This window comes from Ambystoma mexicanum, chromosome 7p (assembly GCF_040938575.1).
Source record: "Ambystoma mexicanum isolate Mex_15411 chromosome 7p, UKY_AmexF1_1, whole genome shotgun sequence".
NCBI classification, from domain to species: Eukaryota; Metazoa; Chordata; class Amphibia; order Caudata; family Ambystomatidae; genus Ambystoma; species Ambystoma mexicanum.
In genome coordinates, this window is record NC_090939.1 from 221867421 (window position 1) to 221884021 (window position 16601).

Here is a 16601-nt window from a genome sequence, read left to right on the forward strand (position 1 = left end):
TGAGATGCTGCTGTTTAGTGAAAGTGTCCGGTGCATATACTTTTAACTTCTGTGAGGGCATGCCTGTATTCTCAAATATTCTTGGACCTATTTTGGGTGATTTGGAATTCACCTTTTCTCCTTTGCAGATTTTTGCTAGTTTTACTAAAAAAATAAAAAAAAGAGCTGGGGGTCGGCTACTGGATCAAAGGGTGCAATATGTGTTACAAGTTATTTTATGTGCATTGTTTGACAAGAGTCTTGATTGTTTGGATGGCTCTCTACTGCTGAGGTAGAAAGTGCTGTGTGTTCTACACTATTCACTAGGTTTGGATTGTGGGATTTTTTGGAGTGTATGTAGTTTCTTTTTCAAAAGGATTGTAGTTAGTAGGGGATGGTAAATGGGTTTGTGGTGATTAACATGGGTGGGGTGATTGTTACATGTTAGGTTGGGTATTTATGTTCAATATCTCGGAAACATTTTTGGATTGAACTGATTTGACATGGAAGGAGGGATTTTATAGTTAATTGTGGAGGGCCTTGATGCAGGGGTTTGGTGAAGGCTCTGACTCATTAATTAAGGGTAGTTGAGGAAGATATTCTAATAGTAAAATGTTAGGCATAGCATTCTGGGGGAGATAGTTGGGTACGTTTCATTTATGTATATAAAGATTACTAAAGTTTGTAATTGTACATCCAGAGGAAAATGAAAACCATGTTCTTTTAAACTTATAGTGGCTACCCGATCACTCGAGTAACCACTTCCCAATCCTCCCACTCTTCTTCTAGGGCTTTCACTCAAGACAGACACTCCTTTCAGAAGCCCAGACAGCATTCAGATATCCAAGCCTGATCTGGTCTTGCCTCTACAGCCTTCAATCCTCTGCGGCAAGAAGAAAATATGGCTGTACAGGGTAAAATCTGTGCTAGACTTGCACAAAGGGAACAAAGTTTAGCGGCATGATTTGGTCCAGGATTTAAATAAAAGTGCACAACTAGGGAAACCCCCAGGATACAGCAAGATGTGTACCACAGTTATTCTGAATAGCTAAATGTCTGCCATGAACCAGTGGAGCTCACACAAGTGTGCATGGTTACAACAATCTTTAGAACACCCAGGAGACTTCTGAGTGAACATATCACATATCAGAGTTGCAGCCTGGAGAACTAAACATGTGCATATTAATCCAAGAAAAGGGTGAGTAACGAAGCCAGGAAAAAGTAAAAAGCCCAAAAAGCAAAAACTTCAGAATGACAGTGCAGCACTTTCACCCTCACTCCAGAACATTGATAATGTTGGACCTTACATACAAAAAACTTCAACATGCTGTTAAAAAAATGTAACCTCCTTCAACTTAGAATAATGCTACATTTTGCTTTACCTCAAAATCAGGATCAGTGAAGTAGATTTGTTTTTTGTTACGCCCATGGCACTGCGGGTAACGGCATATTGCATCAGGTTTTGGGGGGAACTTGCATTCGTCAATACATTTCTCTAAGAGCATCTGAGAAGGAAAGAACAGTCAGAATGCTAAAGTTGCTTTACAGTTTGGCATGCACAATAAGTAAAAACAATTAAAAGGCATAGCCATTAAGCATTTAAGCAAAACAAGAGAATGTAGACTATGAGAAGTGTGCAATACATCTGCTTATTTTCTAATGGCATAGTTAATTAGAAAACTGAGGTATAGGTGTTACGAAAGATCTCTCTGTAGGCAACTTTCCCACTGTATTCTATGGACCACCAAACTTATTGCTTTCGTTTTTGAGCCTGTCCTGACTTTTTACAGGGAAGCGAAGCCTTCAACTTCACTCATCTGGCCATTTGCTTATTTTGTCATGGGGAAACGGATCAGTCCTTCAGACTATCAGTACTGGGAAATTGTTTAACTTTTGTCTTTTTACCTTTTGGCAACGTTTTAAAAGTGCACACCGCATCTTACCATGAAGTGCAGTGGGGATACTTTTGTATCACCCCAGTCTTTGACACTAGGGATTTTTGGTTACATTTATTTGTTCCTAAAGACAAGCTGGTGGCAGCAGATACATTTGCACAGTGTTTGCATTATTTTTAGTATGCACATTCATGTTTAAAGCATGTGGCTACTAAACATGGCTAGTGCCCTAAAATAGCTGTGCCACAAAACTTTTCACTTGTTATTTGGCCATATTGTTCTTCCCGCCTTCTCAGGAAGGGAATCCCATTTATGGTCACGCACTTGTTCGGGAAAGCTGCTGCCTTCGCAGACTAATGATGCCTTTGTGTGTGGCGCCCAGGAAATGGATGGGACTGTCTTGTCCCAATCTGCATCTGAGGTGCCAGAGAGTCTGGGTGTGGGGCATGAGTGAAAGCCACAGTGGTCCCAGATTGCACCACTGATGGCTGTTTGAATGGTTGAGAGCCTTACCATTAGTGGGCTTGTTTTCATACAGGATTTAGGATAAGAAGAGGGCTCTTGCAGCCATTTCCTAAAATCAGCATTGGGACCAAGTATCCTGTGTAGACGAGCAGCCGACTGAAGATCTGTCGACGACTCCCAAAGAGGCATAGCATCCATTCCCACCATATTCAAATGCTTTAGAGCATCCAGAGGCATAGAAACTGCTCTTCTGAACACCTATGAAGATCTGCTCTCAAATCTTGATTCCAACTCTCCCTTTGTCCTCATTCTACTCAACCTCTCCTCTGCCTTCGATACGGTGAACCACACCATCCTGATCGCACGTCTGCGTGATACCGTGGTGTGGCTAATCTTTCTCTCTGACCGCCCATCCCAGGTGGAATCGGGGTCCTCTCTCGCCCCTATCACTCTATGTGCAGTGTCCCCCAGGGATCTAACCTATCCCCCTGGTTTTTCAATGGCTACATGGCTACATGCCCCCCTGGCCCGTATAATAGCCTCCTTGACCTCTAGCTTACAGTGTTACACTGATGACAGGCAGCTCTCCTTCAGGCTACCTTCAGCCTCTGCCTCTTCCTCACTCATACCGGACTGCGTCTGCAATTCAGTCATGGTGTGCTGCAAACGACCTCTGCCTCAATGCCAGTAAGACAGATTGTCTTCATCGGGACCCCTGCTCCCACCTTCCCTCTTTCTCTCTGGCCGGCCTCCCTTGGTCCTGCACCTCAACCTACCAACAAGGCAAAAAATCTGGGGGTCTTCTTCGGCTCCACTCTCTCCTTCTCGTCTCACATTGCAGACAGCTCGAAAAAGTCCCACTAACAACTGCACCTTCTCAGAGGAATTCTACCTTTCTCACTTTCCCCCAGAGGCTCACCCTCTCCAGAGCGCTGGTTTTCTCTAGGCTCAACTACAGCAACAGCCTCTTTCTCAACCTTCCCTCTTCTACCCTCCATCCTCTTCAACTCATCCAGAACAGAACCCCGAGACTTATCCTTGACCTCACGCCCAGGGACTGCATCTCTCTGGAACTGAAATCCCTTCACTGGCTCCCCATGGCTGCAAGGATTAAGTTCAAGACCCTTTGCATTGTCCACAAGGCTTTCTGGGGCCTGAGCTCACTATCTGCAACAATCTCTTCCTAAATACTCTCCTCCCCGAGCCCTCCGCTCGCCTTCCTCCAACTCTCTGCGAGTGAGCTGCTTCTCCAAGCAGAGACTTGGGGGTGGGGGGAGATCTTTATTAACTGCAGGTGCCTCCCTCTGAAACATCCTCCCTGCCTCTCTCCATCTTGAGTTGGATCTCCTTAAATTCCGGAAACTCCTCAAGTCTTTCCTCTTCACCTCCTCCTTCTGAAGCCCTGCCTGACTACCTGATCCACGGGGTTTGTACTTTTTTACCGAATCTAATGGTTCGCATGAACCATTAGATCTAAAAATGCTACCACCAAAGGTTCTAACACCAACAGTTCGATCCTTTGGTGGTAGCATAGTTTAAAAAAAAAAAACGGGGGCTGCGGGGGTGTCCCCCGCAACCCCCGCTCACTATACTTGATAGTATAGTGAGCGGGGGTTGCGGGAGGAACCCCTGCAGCCTTCCGTAAAAAGAAAAAAAAAGAAAAGGACCCTGCAACGCCGTTTCACGATCACGGAAGTGGAAGGGAACTGGCGCTGCAGGGACCCAGCGTGAAGAAGAAGGTAAGTGGGGTTTGTTTATGTTGGGGGTGTGTGTGGGGGTGTGTTGAGGGTGTGGGTGGGGGGGGTGTGTCATGGGTGTGGGTGGGGGAGTGGGTATGTACATGTTTTCGCATGAGAAAGGTGCAAACTTTTGTTAGTTCGCACCTTACTCCTGCAAACTTTCCGGCCGCGGCAAAATCAGCCGCGGTCGGATCACGTAGATCCGATCTGAGAAGGCCCTGAGCAGTGCTTCAACCCTTAGACTGGTGGGACCAATCACGCTCTACACATTCTCGCCTTTGGAAGTGAACCTGCACCACCTGGTGGACTGACCAGCTCTTAGCACACAGAAACGGGTATGGAGCACATACTGGTGTATCAATAATTTACCTTAGAATCAATCTATTGTACCACTACCACTCTCCCTACATAACACACCCTGTCAGGGGATGCTCACCCTCGGTCATCAGTGGTGCACTGCCTATCTAACAGAAAAGAGGACGAGAAGCTATCCCTATCTATACAATGTAGACAATACAAATTGCTAAAACAGCTACAAGAATACTGTTACAGTTTCCCCATCCTCAATAAAAAGATATTAATAAGTTCTCATCTCATAGCATTCTAAACATTTCAAGGGGGACCATTTATACCGAAATCAAGCCTTATCGATTCACCAACAACCTTGGATCTAAAAGCTTGTATCTGATAGATAGGACTCATACCTGTAACTTACTGAATATATTCTGAAACATTTTCACCACCACAAGAACACTTCCTACATCTGTCCCGTCTACTAAGTAGAAGCGTTGTGACTTGTGGGCACAAGGCCCCATACATCATAAGGATTGGATTTATAAAGTTAGGGCATAATTCTTGTGAACTGGTTTCATTCTACTGCATCATTACTTACCATCTTTTATTTGTCCAAGTAAAAATCTAAGATACCTGTATATATGTTTGACAATTGAGTATTGTGAGATATTAATACCTGCACGTTTCATTTTTCTAGTGTCTGTTTTTGGGCCTACCTGTCTAATTTGAATTATTGTGTGCTTCACTGTGTGTACTCACTATGGGCCCCTTGTTAGGCAGAAACCTGTGCAGTTCCCTTAGGGACCACTGCAAAAGGCTTAAGACTACAGGTGTTGGCAGTAAACCCAATTGGTAGCAGTCTGTACCACCCAGATTTACCTGGTAGCTGTGGCTGAGCAGCCAGACTTCTCTCAAGAAGAGTTAGACAGTATATAGAGTATACAAGATAGGTACCAAAATACAGTAGCACAAGCAAACACTGACCAGAGCGTTGGTATCAAATTATATAATTATTTATTTAAAGACACACTTATAGAAACACTCCAGCACTATTATTGTAAGCAAGTTCAAAACACAGTCACTATTAATATATATACATCCCTTATTCCTTATTAGACAAGTCTTAGTTAACACCACTTATTTTCAGACAGAGGTGAGCGCTTAACTAAAGATGGCACTCCAATAAGTTATCAAAAAAGGGAGGGAAAAGGTAGAAATTAGAAAAGCACACAACGCAATACTTTAGAAGCACCCAGCAAGGCAGGAAAGTCAAAGTCTACTAGTGAGCAAAAAGTTCAGAGGCCAGGCTCCCTCTTGGAGAGAACAGAACACCAATGCGCCCAAGATCACACAGTTTAAGAGGCTTTGAAAAAGTCTTGCAGAGAGTTCAAAAAGGAAATAGTTCAGCTCAGAAAAGTTCAGTTAGCCAACCTTGGGTCAGCCGAGGTGGTAAATCGAGGATTTAGTAGTCACCCCGTACAGACCATTGCAAGGGAGGCTAGGCGGACACAGTACCTTTAAGATGGAGAGGATCCTCCAGCGGGGGCAGTTGTTCCTGGCAGCGGGTGCAAGTCGCGGTGTCGACCAGAGGAAGAGAAGATCTCGACGTGGAGGAAAGCTGAAGATCGTTGCACTGCCAGGGAAGAAACCAGCCGCGGAGTTCTCCGGTTAAAAGATACTACCCTTTTATTTGCGGTAGTGGTAAATCGTGGTATCCCGGTTGCTGGGGTGCTTGGCACAGGCAAGGCGGCCACGAGATGATCCGGGAAGGCGAAAAGACAGGCAAACTGGTTATCCCCACCAGTCAAAGGAAGAAGACTCCTCGGATGAAGATCTTCTCTGTCGTCGGTAAAAGTGGTGAGACGGTTCAGCAGGGCTCCACCGGCGTTGTCGTCGTTGCAGGTCGGCTTAGCTTCTCCTGCCTTGGATTCTTAGGTCCTGTGGCGACGTCTGAAGTTCCAGTCCCCAAAGCCCTGCTTTTATGCAGAAAACCCCCATTCATTAGTCCTAGCTGTCACTCAAACATGCCAAAAACCCCCTCCCACACATCCTGTAGACCCACACAGAGTGGCACCACTTTTGGAGGCTTCTGTGTAGAAGCCCGCCAAAAAGTGGAACAAAGGGCTCGACTTGGGTTGGAGTTACAGAGGCGAACACAAACGCCATTTTAAAACTGAGTTCTGACAAAAAGACCCAACCGGGGAATACATATTAAATAAATAACCCGGCGGTATCTTTAACATTGCACCAAAAAGTGGTGTGTTTAAAATGAATGGGAAAATCCCATAGAAAATATTCTGGTGGAATATTTCGCGTGGTAACCACTGCCACCAGCCAGAAACTCGACGAGGGGGCACTGCACAGTGCCCCCTCCAAAAACAGACCGAGGGGTAATCTAATTACCCCTCCCAGTACTTCCACAATATGATGGTTTGCAATGACTTTACATGCCCTGGGAGAGAGTAGTCAGTCCCAGGGTATGGAGTCTATGTTTGGGGGTCACTATGACACCCCTATGTTACTGCAATGAGGGTGCTGTGTAACACACTTATCAAAAACCACATGAAACCCTATGGAGTAAAATACCCCCTAGCCCATAAAACACATTACAGAGTCAAAGGATATCTCAAATCATGCCTGAGAGTGGGAGGAAAAGAGTCTCACTCTTAGCAGGAGAAAATAATACACCCCAAAAATCCAGCAAAGCTGCTGGGGGACTCACTAGGTTTGGGAAATTAGCCTTAAGAGAATTCTCCCTAACACCCCTTAATCCACTCACTTTCTCCTGAGACTAAGCATTGACAACTCCCCATGCTTAACTTTATTTGGTTCGGCTGAGAGTTCCCCTGTTCACTATAACTAGGGTGGCCTCCTACAATCTGTTTGCCAGGCCAGATTCTAGAAATCCATTGTAACAAGTTGGTGTTCAGCGTGGAGGATAAACTCTTGTGTACCTCAGTGTTGTCCACTGGTGTAGAATCGTAATTATATTCATACAGAACACTTTAATTTGAACTTAGTAGTGGTATAACAGTTGGCTACTTTAAAAAAAATACTGAAACATTCACTGTGTCTGCTCTTGCTGCACCTAAAGTACAGAACTTAAATACAAATGTGTGTAGAGAGATTGCCATCCTCTGGAAACAAATCTGATTTGATATAGAAGTAGTTGGATCACAAGGAGTCTAATATTGCACCTTTACCTGTGAATAGTGATGCAGTAGATGCTGGGGCAGGTACCAGCAGTAGCAAAAGACTTGTAATAACTGCCACTATTGAGAATGCACAGGAAGAAGAGTCTTCCAGAGTTTCCCTGTCAATTTCAGAATCTGAGGCCTTGTGGGAACTTAAAAGAGAGAAGCTCAGCTCAGACAGAACGAGTTGGATTTTAACATGGCTAAACTGGAGTTTGAAAGGATTCAGAAACAAAAAGATTGGATCACCAGTTGGAGTTCGACAAACTACAAAGGTTTCAAGACTCCTGCAGAGTTTCTGGGAGTGTTTCTGGATCCTCTTCTCATCCTAGATGTCCAAAGAATATGCTCAGTATGTAGATGAAACGAATGACATCGATTGGCTTACTACAACTTTTGAGTATGCTTGTGAGGTGCAAGAAGTGGTGAGCCTGATAAGATTGTTTACCAGTTAAGGCTGCAGTGCTAATATGGATATATCGAAAACTAACCGTAAAGACTTGGACACATTGAAGCAGGCTCTTCTCCTAAGATTTGGGAAAACTTCTACACAATACTTGAAAAGGTTCATAGAGTATATGAAAAATGATAATACTTGAGTGTCTTTTGGTACAGATTCCTTTCAAAATTTGAGTTGCTAGGAGAAGGCCATAAAGTAACCACTTTTGAAGGCATGATGAACCTGGTCATGTTGGAACATATTTTGAATTTTTATTCCCCTGAACTTATACAACATTTGGCAGATTCAAAGGAGTTAGATCCTAAGACGTTGGCAATTGCTGCTGATCTTTGGGTTTCCCATGGAATGTGCCATAAGGTCAAACATTCTTCAGGTAAGCACGAGGAGGGGGGAAAAGCAAAAGAAGAAAGACGGTGGGTCTACTCATAAAACCTCTTCCTATAAGACCCACAAAAAGTTCCATAAGCGGAATACGTCCCATGAGCATTGAAAGGGTAGTGTGAGTAACTATTCCAAGCACGACAGTGGACACTCTAAGCCTCTCTAAATACACAGATCCCGTGGTGTTGTGTAGCCTTTGCAGCATGTGAAGGAGGATCCCAGATGTAAGGGTAAGACCTTGGTGGCCCTCTCCGAGAATCTGGCACATTCTCATGAAGAGGAAGAGAACCACGGGTGTATCCTTCTCTTTAGATACCTTGCCCAATGGTGAAGGATCTGAAGAAGATTTAGTTTACTTGGAACCTAGCATTGCTGGAGCTTCTGCTCCCATACCGGATCATCCCCAAAATTATTTTCCTGAGGATAGTGTACTAGTAGAAGGAGTAAGTGCCACTAGTAGAAGGAGTAAGTGCCTCTACTAGTAGGAACAATGGGCCAGGTTCATCCGAGGTAGATTCCACAAAGGTAAACCGAGAGACAGAGGCTCTTGCTAGAGCTCCACTGGTGACTACTCAGTTGACCGATGGTCCCCCTTCTCAATACTCCAGAAATGCTGGTCATTTTAGCTGTGACTAGTTAAGTGGATAGGGCATCTGTCAGTTTGAGGAGGAGATTTCCTAGAAGATTTCGGTCAGAGATCAGACTCCAGGACTTAGGTCCTGAGAGACACTCTGTGGACCCCCCCAAGCACTAGGTCTCAAAATCAAGCTGCCTTGGTGAAGTCTAAGGGCAATCCAAAGCAAAAGGGAAAACCTATGGCTAAAGGAGAGAAATAAAAAATAAGAGGGAAAGAAAATATTCCCCGGCAATACCTACAACTGAGGTTGAGGTAGTTGCCCAAATCCCTGAACTGGATGAGGAAGAGGGGATGTCAGAAACTCTCTATGCCTTTGGAACTCCTGCACTGCCAAGCTTGCTTGGAGAAGAGGAACCCAAGGAAGAAATTAGTAAAGGCCAACAGAAAACACCATCATTTGATGGCCTATCGAAAGAGGTGTGCTTCCAATTAGGGGATGAGCCTCAGTTAAAGCAAAGACTCCAGCAGGAAGCTGGGTTACCAGCGTGTAAACCTACAGAGCCCACTAGAGGAGACCATAAAAGGTTGGTGGGTCATCAGGAGGCATGGCCCATGATCTTGCAGTTGGTGCATGAAGTTCTGCTGGCAGTGTATTCCGTTATCAACTTAACTCCTGAGTGGTCACCCATGCAATACTGCTGGCCCAAGATGGGGGACCCCCAGTGGAAAACCACTCCATGAGTTTGACTTTGTCAGCAATCTGAAACAAGTTGAACAAGGTTTCAGAATCCACAAGCACCACTACCAGGAGTGGGTGCATCTTTTGAAGGGACAGGGCCTAACCTTGTTAGACCTCTGAATATTTGTACATCCTCAGGCAATAGGATTATCTTAATGTTTGCTGATCACACCAATAGGTATCTTGATGCTAACCCACATCAGAAATGACTGCCGCGTCAGTCATTCTAGCTTTACTGGACATTTTTACCAGGGGTAGCTTCCCAGGTATAGCAAGGCCCTGTGGAAGGAAGATGAAGTGACTTGTCATCCCCATCACCCCCACATCAGTTGGTCTGACAGAGATTCTTTGGAACTATACAAAGTATGATTGGGGTCCTTAGGGAGTCCCAAAGAAGACAGATAAACCTTTTATGCTACTTGCTTTTGGAAAACCTGATCACAAGTTAATTGTCTTGCTCTTACAATGTTGAAAAACTCAGTAAGGTAAATTATTCAATGGAATTTGGAAGACCTAGAAAGGCTCCCATAGAGTTACCTATGAATAGATTGAACGAGTTTGTCATGATGGATGAAATAGGAGCCCTGCTACTGGTTTCTGAAAAGGAGACAGAAAGATGAATCTCTCTCTGAACTGTTCCAGGGCAGCCCTTCTTATGGCTTCATTGAGGGTGGCCTGGTGTACCCTCAACCGACTCTACAACAGGAAGGTGATGTGATAACTTTGCTGAAGCAATTTTAACTTGTGTTTCACCAAATTGCAGGCTTTAAAATTTGGTATGAGCAGGACTTTGTCACTTGAATTAGTGGGCCTACGAAGTTTAGGAGTTCCAGTTGTTCAGACAAGGTCAGATCTTACATTATGGTGGAGGTCAACAATATGTTGGCTCTAGGGGTGATAGAGCCCTTTACTAGTCCTTGGTTGAGTTGTGTGGTTCTGTTACCAAAAGCAGGTACACCTGATTTGAGATTGTGTGTGGACTGCAGGGCTCTTAACTTTGTAACCAAGACAGATGTTCATCCCCTGCCAGGAACAGATGAGTTAGTGGACAAGCTGGGTGCTGCAAGGTACCTTGGCACCTTTCACCTTACTTCAGGGTATTGACAAATATCCCTGACAGAAAATGCCAAGGAGAAGACTGCATTTTCAAAACATGAGGAACTTTACCAAATCAGGGTAATGCCCTTTTGTTTAAAGAATGCACCTGCCACTTTTCAAAGATTGATCAAGCATGTCCTGAATGGGTTGGATGAACACTGCAAGGCTTATCTGGATGATATAGCAGTCTTCAGTCCCACTTGGGAGGAACATGCAAGACACATGGAAATGGTGTTGCAGTCTGTTTAGCAGACCCATCAGACCAAGTGTTAGAATGTTCAGAGTTCAGTGACCTATCTTGGGTATGAGGTTGGTGGGCGCAAGATTCAGCCTCTTCCCAGCAAAGTACAGGCTATACATGACTGGTCAAACCCTACAACCCAAACCAAGGTGAGAGCTTTTCCAGGCCTCACTGGATATTACAGAAATGTCATGGCAGACTATGGAACCATAGCCGTGCCTCTAACTGCCTCCAACTCCTAAGAAACCTAAACATTTTCTTAGTCTGATGAGTATGAGAAGGCCTTAAAAGACAAAGGATTCCCTTTGTCAGGCCCCTGCTCTCAGGGTACTTGATTGCCAGAGACCTTTTATAGTGCCGACAGATGCCTCTGACACTAGCAGAATACGTCCCTTCACAGTTAGATGATAAAGGCAGGGAACATACTATATGCTTTATTAGTTGAAAGCTTAAGGACATAGAGCTCAGGTGGGCGACTGTGGAAAAGGAATATGTTCCCATCGTGTCTGCCGTTCAGAAGCAGAGACCCTACCTCTTTATAACTCACTTCACTGTGCCGACTGACCATAAGCCCTTAAAGTGGCTAATGAACATCAAGGGAGAGAATCCCAAGTTTTTCAGGTGGTCCATAAGACTTCAAGGCTTTGACTTCACCATTGAGCATAGGCCAGGTGCACAACATAGCAAAGGTGATGCGCTTTCCCATAAGGTATAACCGACTAAAACAGGAAACCCATCTAGGGGTGAAGGACCCTGATTGTTAGGAAAGATTTCTCTTTAGGCAACTTTCCCTACATAGCCTATGGACCCCTTAACATTTTGCTTTTGTTTTTGAACCTGTTCTGCCTTTTTGCAGGAAAGTGAAGCCTTCAGCTACACTAACATGGCATTTTTCTCAATTTGTCATGGGAAACTGATCAATTATTCAGACTATTAGTACTGGGAAACTCTTTCCCTTTTGTCTTTTTACCTTTTTGGTAACTTTCTAACAGTGCACGCAGCATCTTACCATGCAGTGCAGTGGGATTACTTTATCACCCTAGTCTTTCACATTTGGGATTTTTGGTTACTTTTATATGCGCCTAAAGACAAGCTGGTGGCAGCAGATACATGTTTGCATTATTTTTAGTGTGCACATTCATGTTTACCGTGTATGGCTATGAAACGTGGCCACAATATTATGCGCTGTATGGCCTTCTTCCTGCCTTTACTGGTCAAGAAATCCCATAAAAGGTCATGTACTTGCCCGGGAACGCTGCTGCTTTCGCGGGCGGTTGATGCCTGTGTACGTGGATCAGGAAGTAGGTGGGACTGTCTGGTCCGACTCCACTTCCCCGGTGCCAGAGAGTCTAGGTGTGGGGCTTGAGTGAAACCCACAACTGTCCCAGAAAGACCATTGCTGGTTGATATAATGGTGCAGATCCTTACCATTGGTGGGCTTGGACTTCCAGACAGGATTTAGGATAAAAAGAGGACTCCTGCAGTCATTTCTTCATATCAGCGTTGGAGCCAAGAATCCTGAGTAGAAGAGCAGCCAGACTGTAGATCTGTGGACGACTCCCGAAGAAGCTTGGCATTCCTTCCTGCATTTGGCCCGGTGAAGCCCTGCTGGACTACGTGATCTGCAAAGGCCCCGAGTGGTGCTTCAACCTTTGGACTGGTGGGACCAATCAGTCTTGACTCTTTCTCGAGGAGATCGCCAGAACTTCAGTGGTCGCTTGCTCATGCCCCATGTCGCCTTCAAGAGATCCTGCTGTGGAAGGTCTTATTCAAATGCGACTGGAATGGCACCTGCTATCGCCGTGTGCGGGAGAGATGCTGGATCTCACCTTCTCCCATCTGTGAAGTGTCCTGAAGAGGTATGCATCGTTGCCTTCTGTATTCCTTATTTCGAAAAAGGGTGCACTCTGCTACGGGAACCGACCGAAGAATCTGTGCACCCGCAGCTCCTGGACAACTTCTACTGGATCCAACGGTGGTAAAACCTACCTAGGTACCTAGTTACCTGGGAAAATCGGAATCAGGTGGATAACTAATTGAAGTGCATTCACCTCGCCCTGTTTTTAGAATAAAACTTAAAATAAACTTGGATTATTCCATCATCAGATCTAAAAGCTTGCATCTGAAAGACAGGAAAAATATGTTACATACCATTAACTTGTTGAATATCCTCTGGAACATTTTGACCACCACAAGAACTCCTATTACATCTGTCCCCTTTTCTAAAAAAATCTTTGCGACTTTTGAGCACTTTTGAGCACAAGGCCCCAGTTTGGACTTATAAAGTCAGGACATCATTCTTGTGAACTGGTTTCATTCTACTGAATCACTACTTACCATCTTTTAGTTGTCTAAGTTACTGTATGCATTAATAAAACCTACAGTGACTGTATAAATGTTTGATAATTGAGGGTTGTGTAATATTAATACCTGCACAATTCATTTTTCTAGTGGGTGTTTTTGGGCCTATAAAACATTGAATATTTTTGTATGTACGGTCTAAATTGAATTATTGTGTGCTTCACTGTGTGGACTCATTGTGGACCCCTGACCCCACTCACATTCTCCTGAGGCTATGCCCTGACAACACTCCATGCACTCCTTGATTGGGGTTTGGCTAACCTCTCAGAGTCCCCACCTGCTCACTATAACTACTGTGGACTCCTAAAATCTGTCCACCAGATAGGATTCTAGAAATCCATCTAAACAATGTGCAATTTCAAAATGTACCCATATTTCTAAGGTAACAAAAGTGTTACAGGATTAGAAAGACCTTTTTGGCTCCCTTCTGACTGGACTAGTCTCAAACTTGTTGCTGTTTTTTTGGTTTTAAGAATTTCTTTTCCTGGTAGAGACGTACTACGATGTCTTAGCAACTTTTCAGGAAAAACCTAAATACTCATCTGTTCACCAAACCTTTGTCTAGTACCACCTGCTTGGACTATAACCACCCATGTAACTAGCGCCCAGATGCCCGAGGGCATGGTGCACTGCTATAAATGCAACAATGAAATAAATACATATTTCTACAGTTCTTCCTAACAGCTGAAACTTATGTGTGTGCTGTCCTTGGAAACAGCTATCTAATAAGCAATGGGTTAAGGTATTGAAAATAATGTAATCTAATATCGCATGTGCATCGAAGCTTAGAAAACTATATTATTTCCAACTCTTCAGGATTTATTACGCAACTGATGGGAGACTGAAGTTTAGCCAACCCAACCAAGGTCAGCAGAGCATTAAGTCTTAGAATCAGGAGGGGCGCGACATTGGACTAGGGATACATTGACTCCACACAGAAAAAAGCCAATTAAGACAGGTGAAGTACAAAAATATACAATGATTTATTAGGTCTTTAGAAAAAAAGTAAAAAACATCTTGGTCAATATTGGCTCACACTTAAATTCAAACAAATATGTACATTCACACTTAGGAGAAGGAAAAGCATTTGATTCAATAACCAGTGTAATACAGACAAGTACTCAAATGCATGAAAGTTAGTAAAGACGCTTTAGAAACTAAAGATACTCATGATAGTGACTTGAGTACTCCTAGCACCCTTTCCTCCATCCTTGTGGGCGCCCCCCAACATAGGCAGGGTACCAGAACCTTTGGCAGTGAAAAAATGAGCTTCCCCTTTAAATTTAGAACTGCGTGCGCGGCGCAGCCTCAGGCGTGGGAATACTGCGCCAAGGCTCTGCCTTCCGGCACCTCACCTCAGTGACCTTTCAACACTACGGACGCTTAGATACTCGGCTACTCTTAGTACATATTAGCACTTGGCATACTAGCGGGGAATGGTGGGTGTGACGTATGGAGTAAAGCGGACTATGGACTACGAGTACTCTAGTCACTACAGTGAGTAACTTTAATTACTCAGACGTCCCATCCCATTTCCTCCATCCTTGTGGGTGATATCACCGAACATGACCATAGGGTGGAGCACTGATTACCTGCCTCAAAACTAGGACAAAGCAAAAAGGTTCTTCAGAACCACCTGACCAAACTCTGTATCGCACCTTGAGCGGATATCCAGTGAGTAGTGCCTACAGAAGGCTGATGGAGTGGCCCAAGTAGCCAACTTGCTGATGACATCCCTAGAAGCATCTCTCTGAAATGCGACGGACTTGGGCTTAGCTCTGACCGTCTGTGCATGAATCCCTTCATGAACCGGTTAGCCCATGGCCGTATAAAGCCTCCGGAATGGCCTCAACCATTCAACGCCCGATGGAAACTTTGGAAGCTCGAGAGCCGGGGGAGGCGTCCCCAAAAGTCACAAAATTCCTCGGACTTCCTGAAGGATTTCGTCAGAGAGGGATAAAACGTGAAGATCCTCTTGAGGTACAGTGAATGTAGGCCTCTCTGCCTCAAACCGCGGGTTCGGGAAGCAAACTAGGGGCACTTGGCATTCCAGGGGGGATGCGAACAGGTCCAGGTCCATGAATCTTCAACGCTGGAACATGGGCAAGAAGGAGCTGGCGTTAAACTCCCCACTCATAGGTGTTCAACCCCAGTCAGCTCAGTTGGTCTGCTTCTGCAGAAATCTAAACCCCTTCCATCAGGGCACATTTCCAGATCAAAACCACCTCCCTACATAGGAGGAGGGAAAGGGTGCCACCCTGCTTGCTCAGGTAAACCACTGTAGTAGAGTTGTCCGTCCTGACCAGAACAGGCCTGTCTCTGATGAGGAGCAGAAACACCTTGAGGGCCAGGCCCACTGCCCTGAGCTGAAGCAGACTGATCTGTAGGAGGGCTTCTGTCTTGGACTATGCGCCATGGATCACGTAACCCTTCAGAGTAGCCCCCCAGCACGAAAGAGGAGTCAGTCGTCACCACCAGGGTAGGCTCTGGCGGGGCGAAGGGGGCTCCCACTGAAACATTGCCATCCTTCATCCGCCAGCAAAGATCGGGCAGTAGGAGCAGTGGTATAGGAATACTGACCGACTGCGACCCAGTCTCCTGATCGCAATTGGCCACCAGGTGGAGCTTGAGGCGCCTCATCTTGAGGGGAGCACACTGTACCGTGAACACGCAGGAAGCCATCAGGCCCAGAAACTTGCGGAGGGAAAGGATCCTATCTGTCAAGGGGAACACTCGCTGAAGGGTAGTGTTGCAATGCACCTCTAGGAAGACCAGATCCTGGGAAGGGCACAACTGTGACTTCCTCTAGTTGAGGGAGAACCTCAGCTGATGAAGGATATCTGCCAATCCATGGCAGGAGTGCAACTCACCCTCGGGTGACCCCCACCCACAGCAGCCAGTCATCCAGGTAAGGGTATAGGTGATGGGTCTCCAAGCCGAGGAGGCCTGCCATTGCATTCATCAACTGCGTGAAGACATGAGGGGCCGATTCCAGGCCGAAAGGCATCACCTTGAAAGTACCTGAAAATGGTACAACATGATCGTGAACCACATAAACCCCCTATGTGGTTGGTAGATGGGTACATGCAGGTACACATCCTTGAGGTCCAGTAAACTCATCCAGTCCCCTGCACACAGAGACTCTGCTATGTGCGTAGGAGTAATCATCTTGAAGCTT

The 16601-nt window shown here is 45.2% G+C and overlaps 1 protein-coding gene across 2 annotated transcripts in view; it reads right to left on the minus strand.

Moving 5' to 3' along the window:
- The window catches only part of TTC3 (tetratricopeptide repeat domain 3), a 2698168-nt gene that overhangs the window by 1680065 nt on the left and 1001502 nt on the right, over positions 1-16601 (minus strand). For both annotated transcript variants that reach the window (XM_069636090.1, XM_069636092.1), the window contains exon 22: positions 1362-1484. In XM_069636090.1, coding sequence (XP_069492191.1) covers positions 1362-1484 — 123 coding nt within the window. The remainder of the gene's footprint in view (positions 1-1361; positions 1485-16601) is intronic.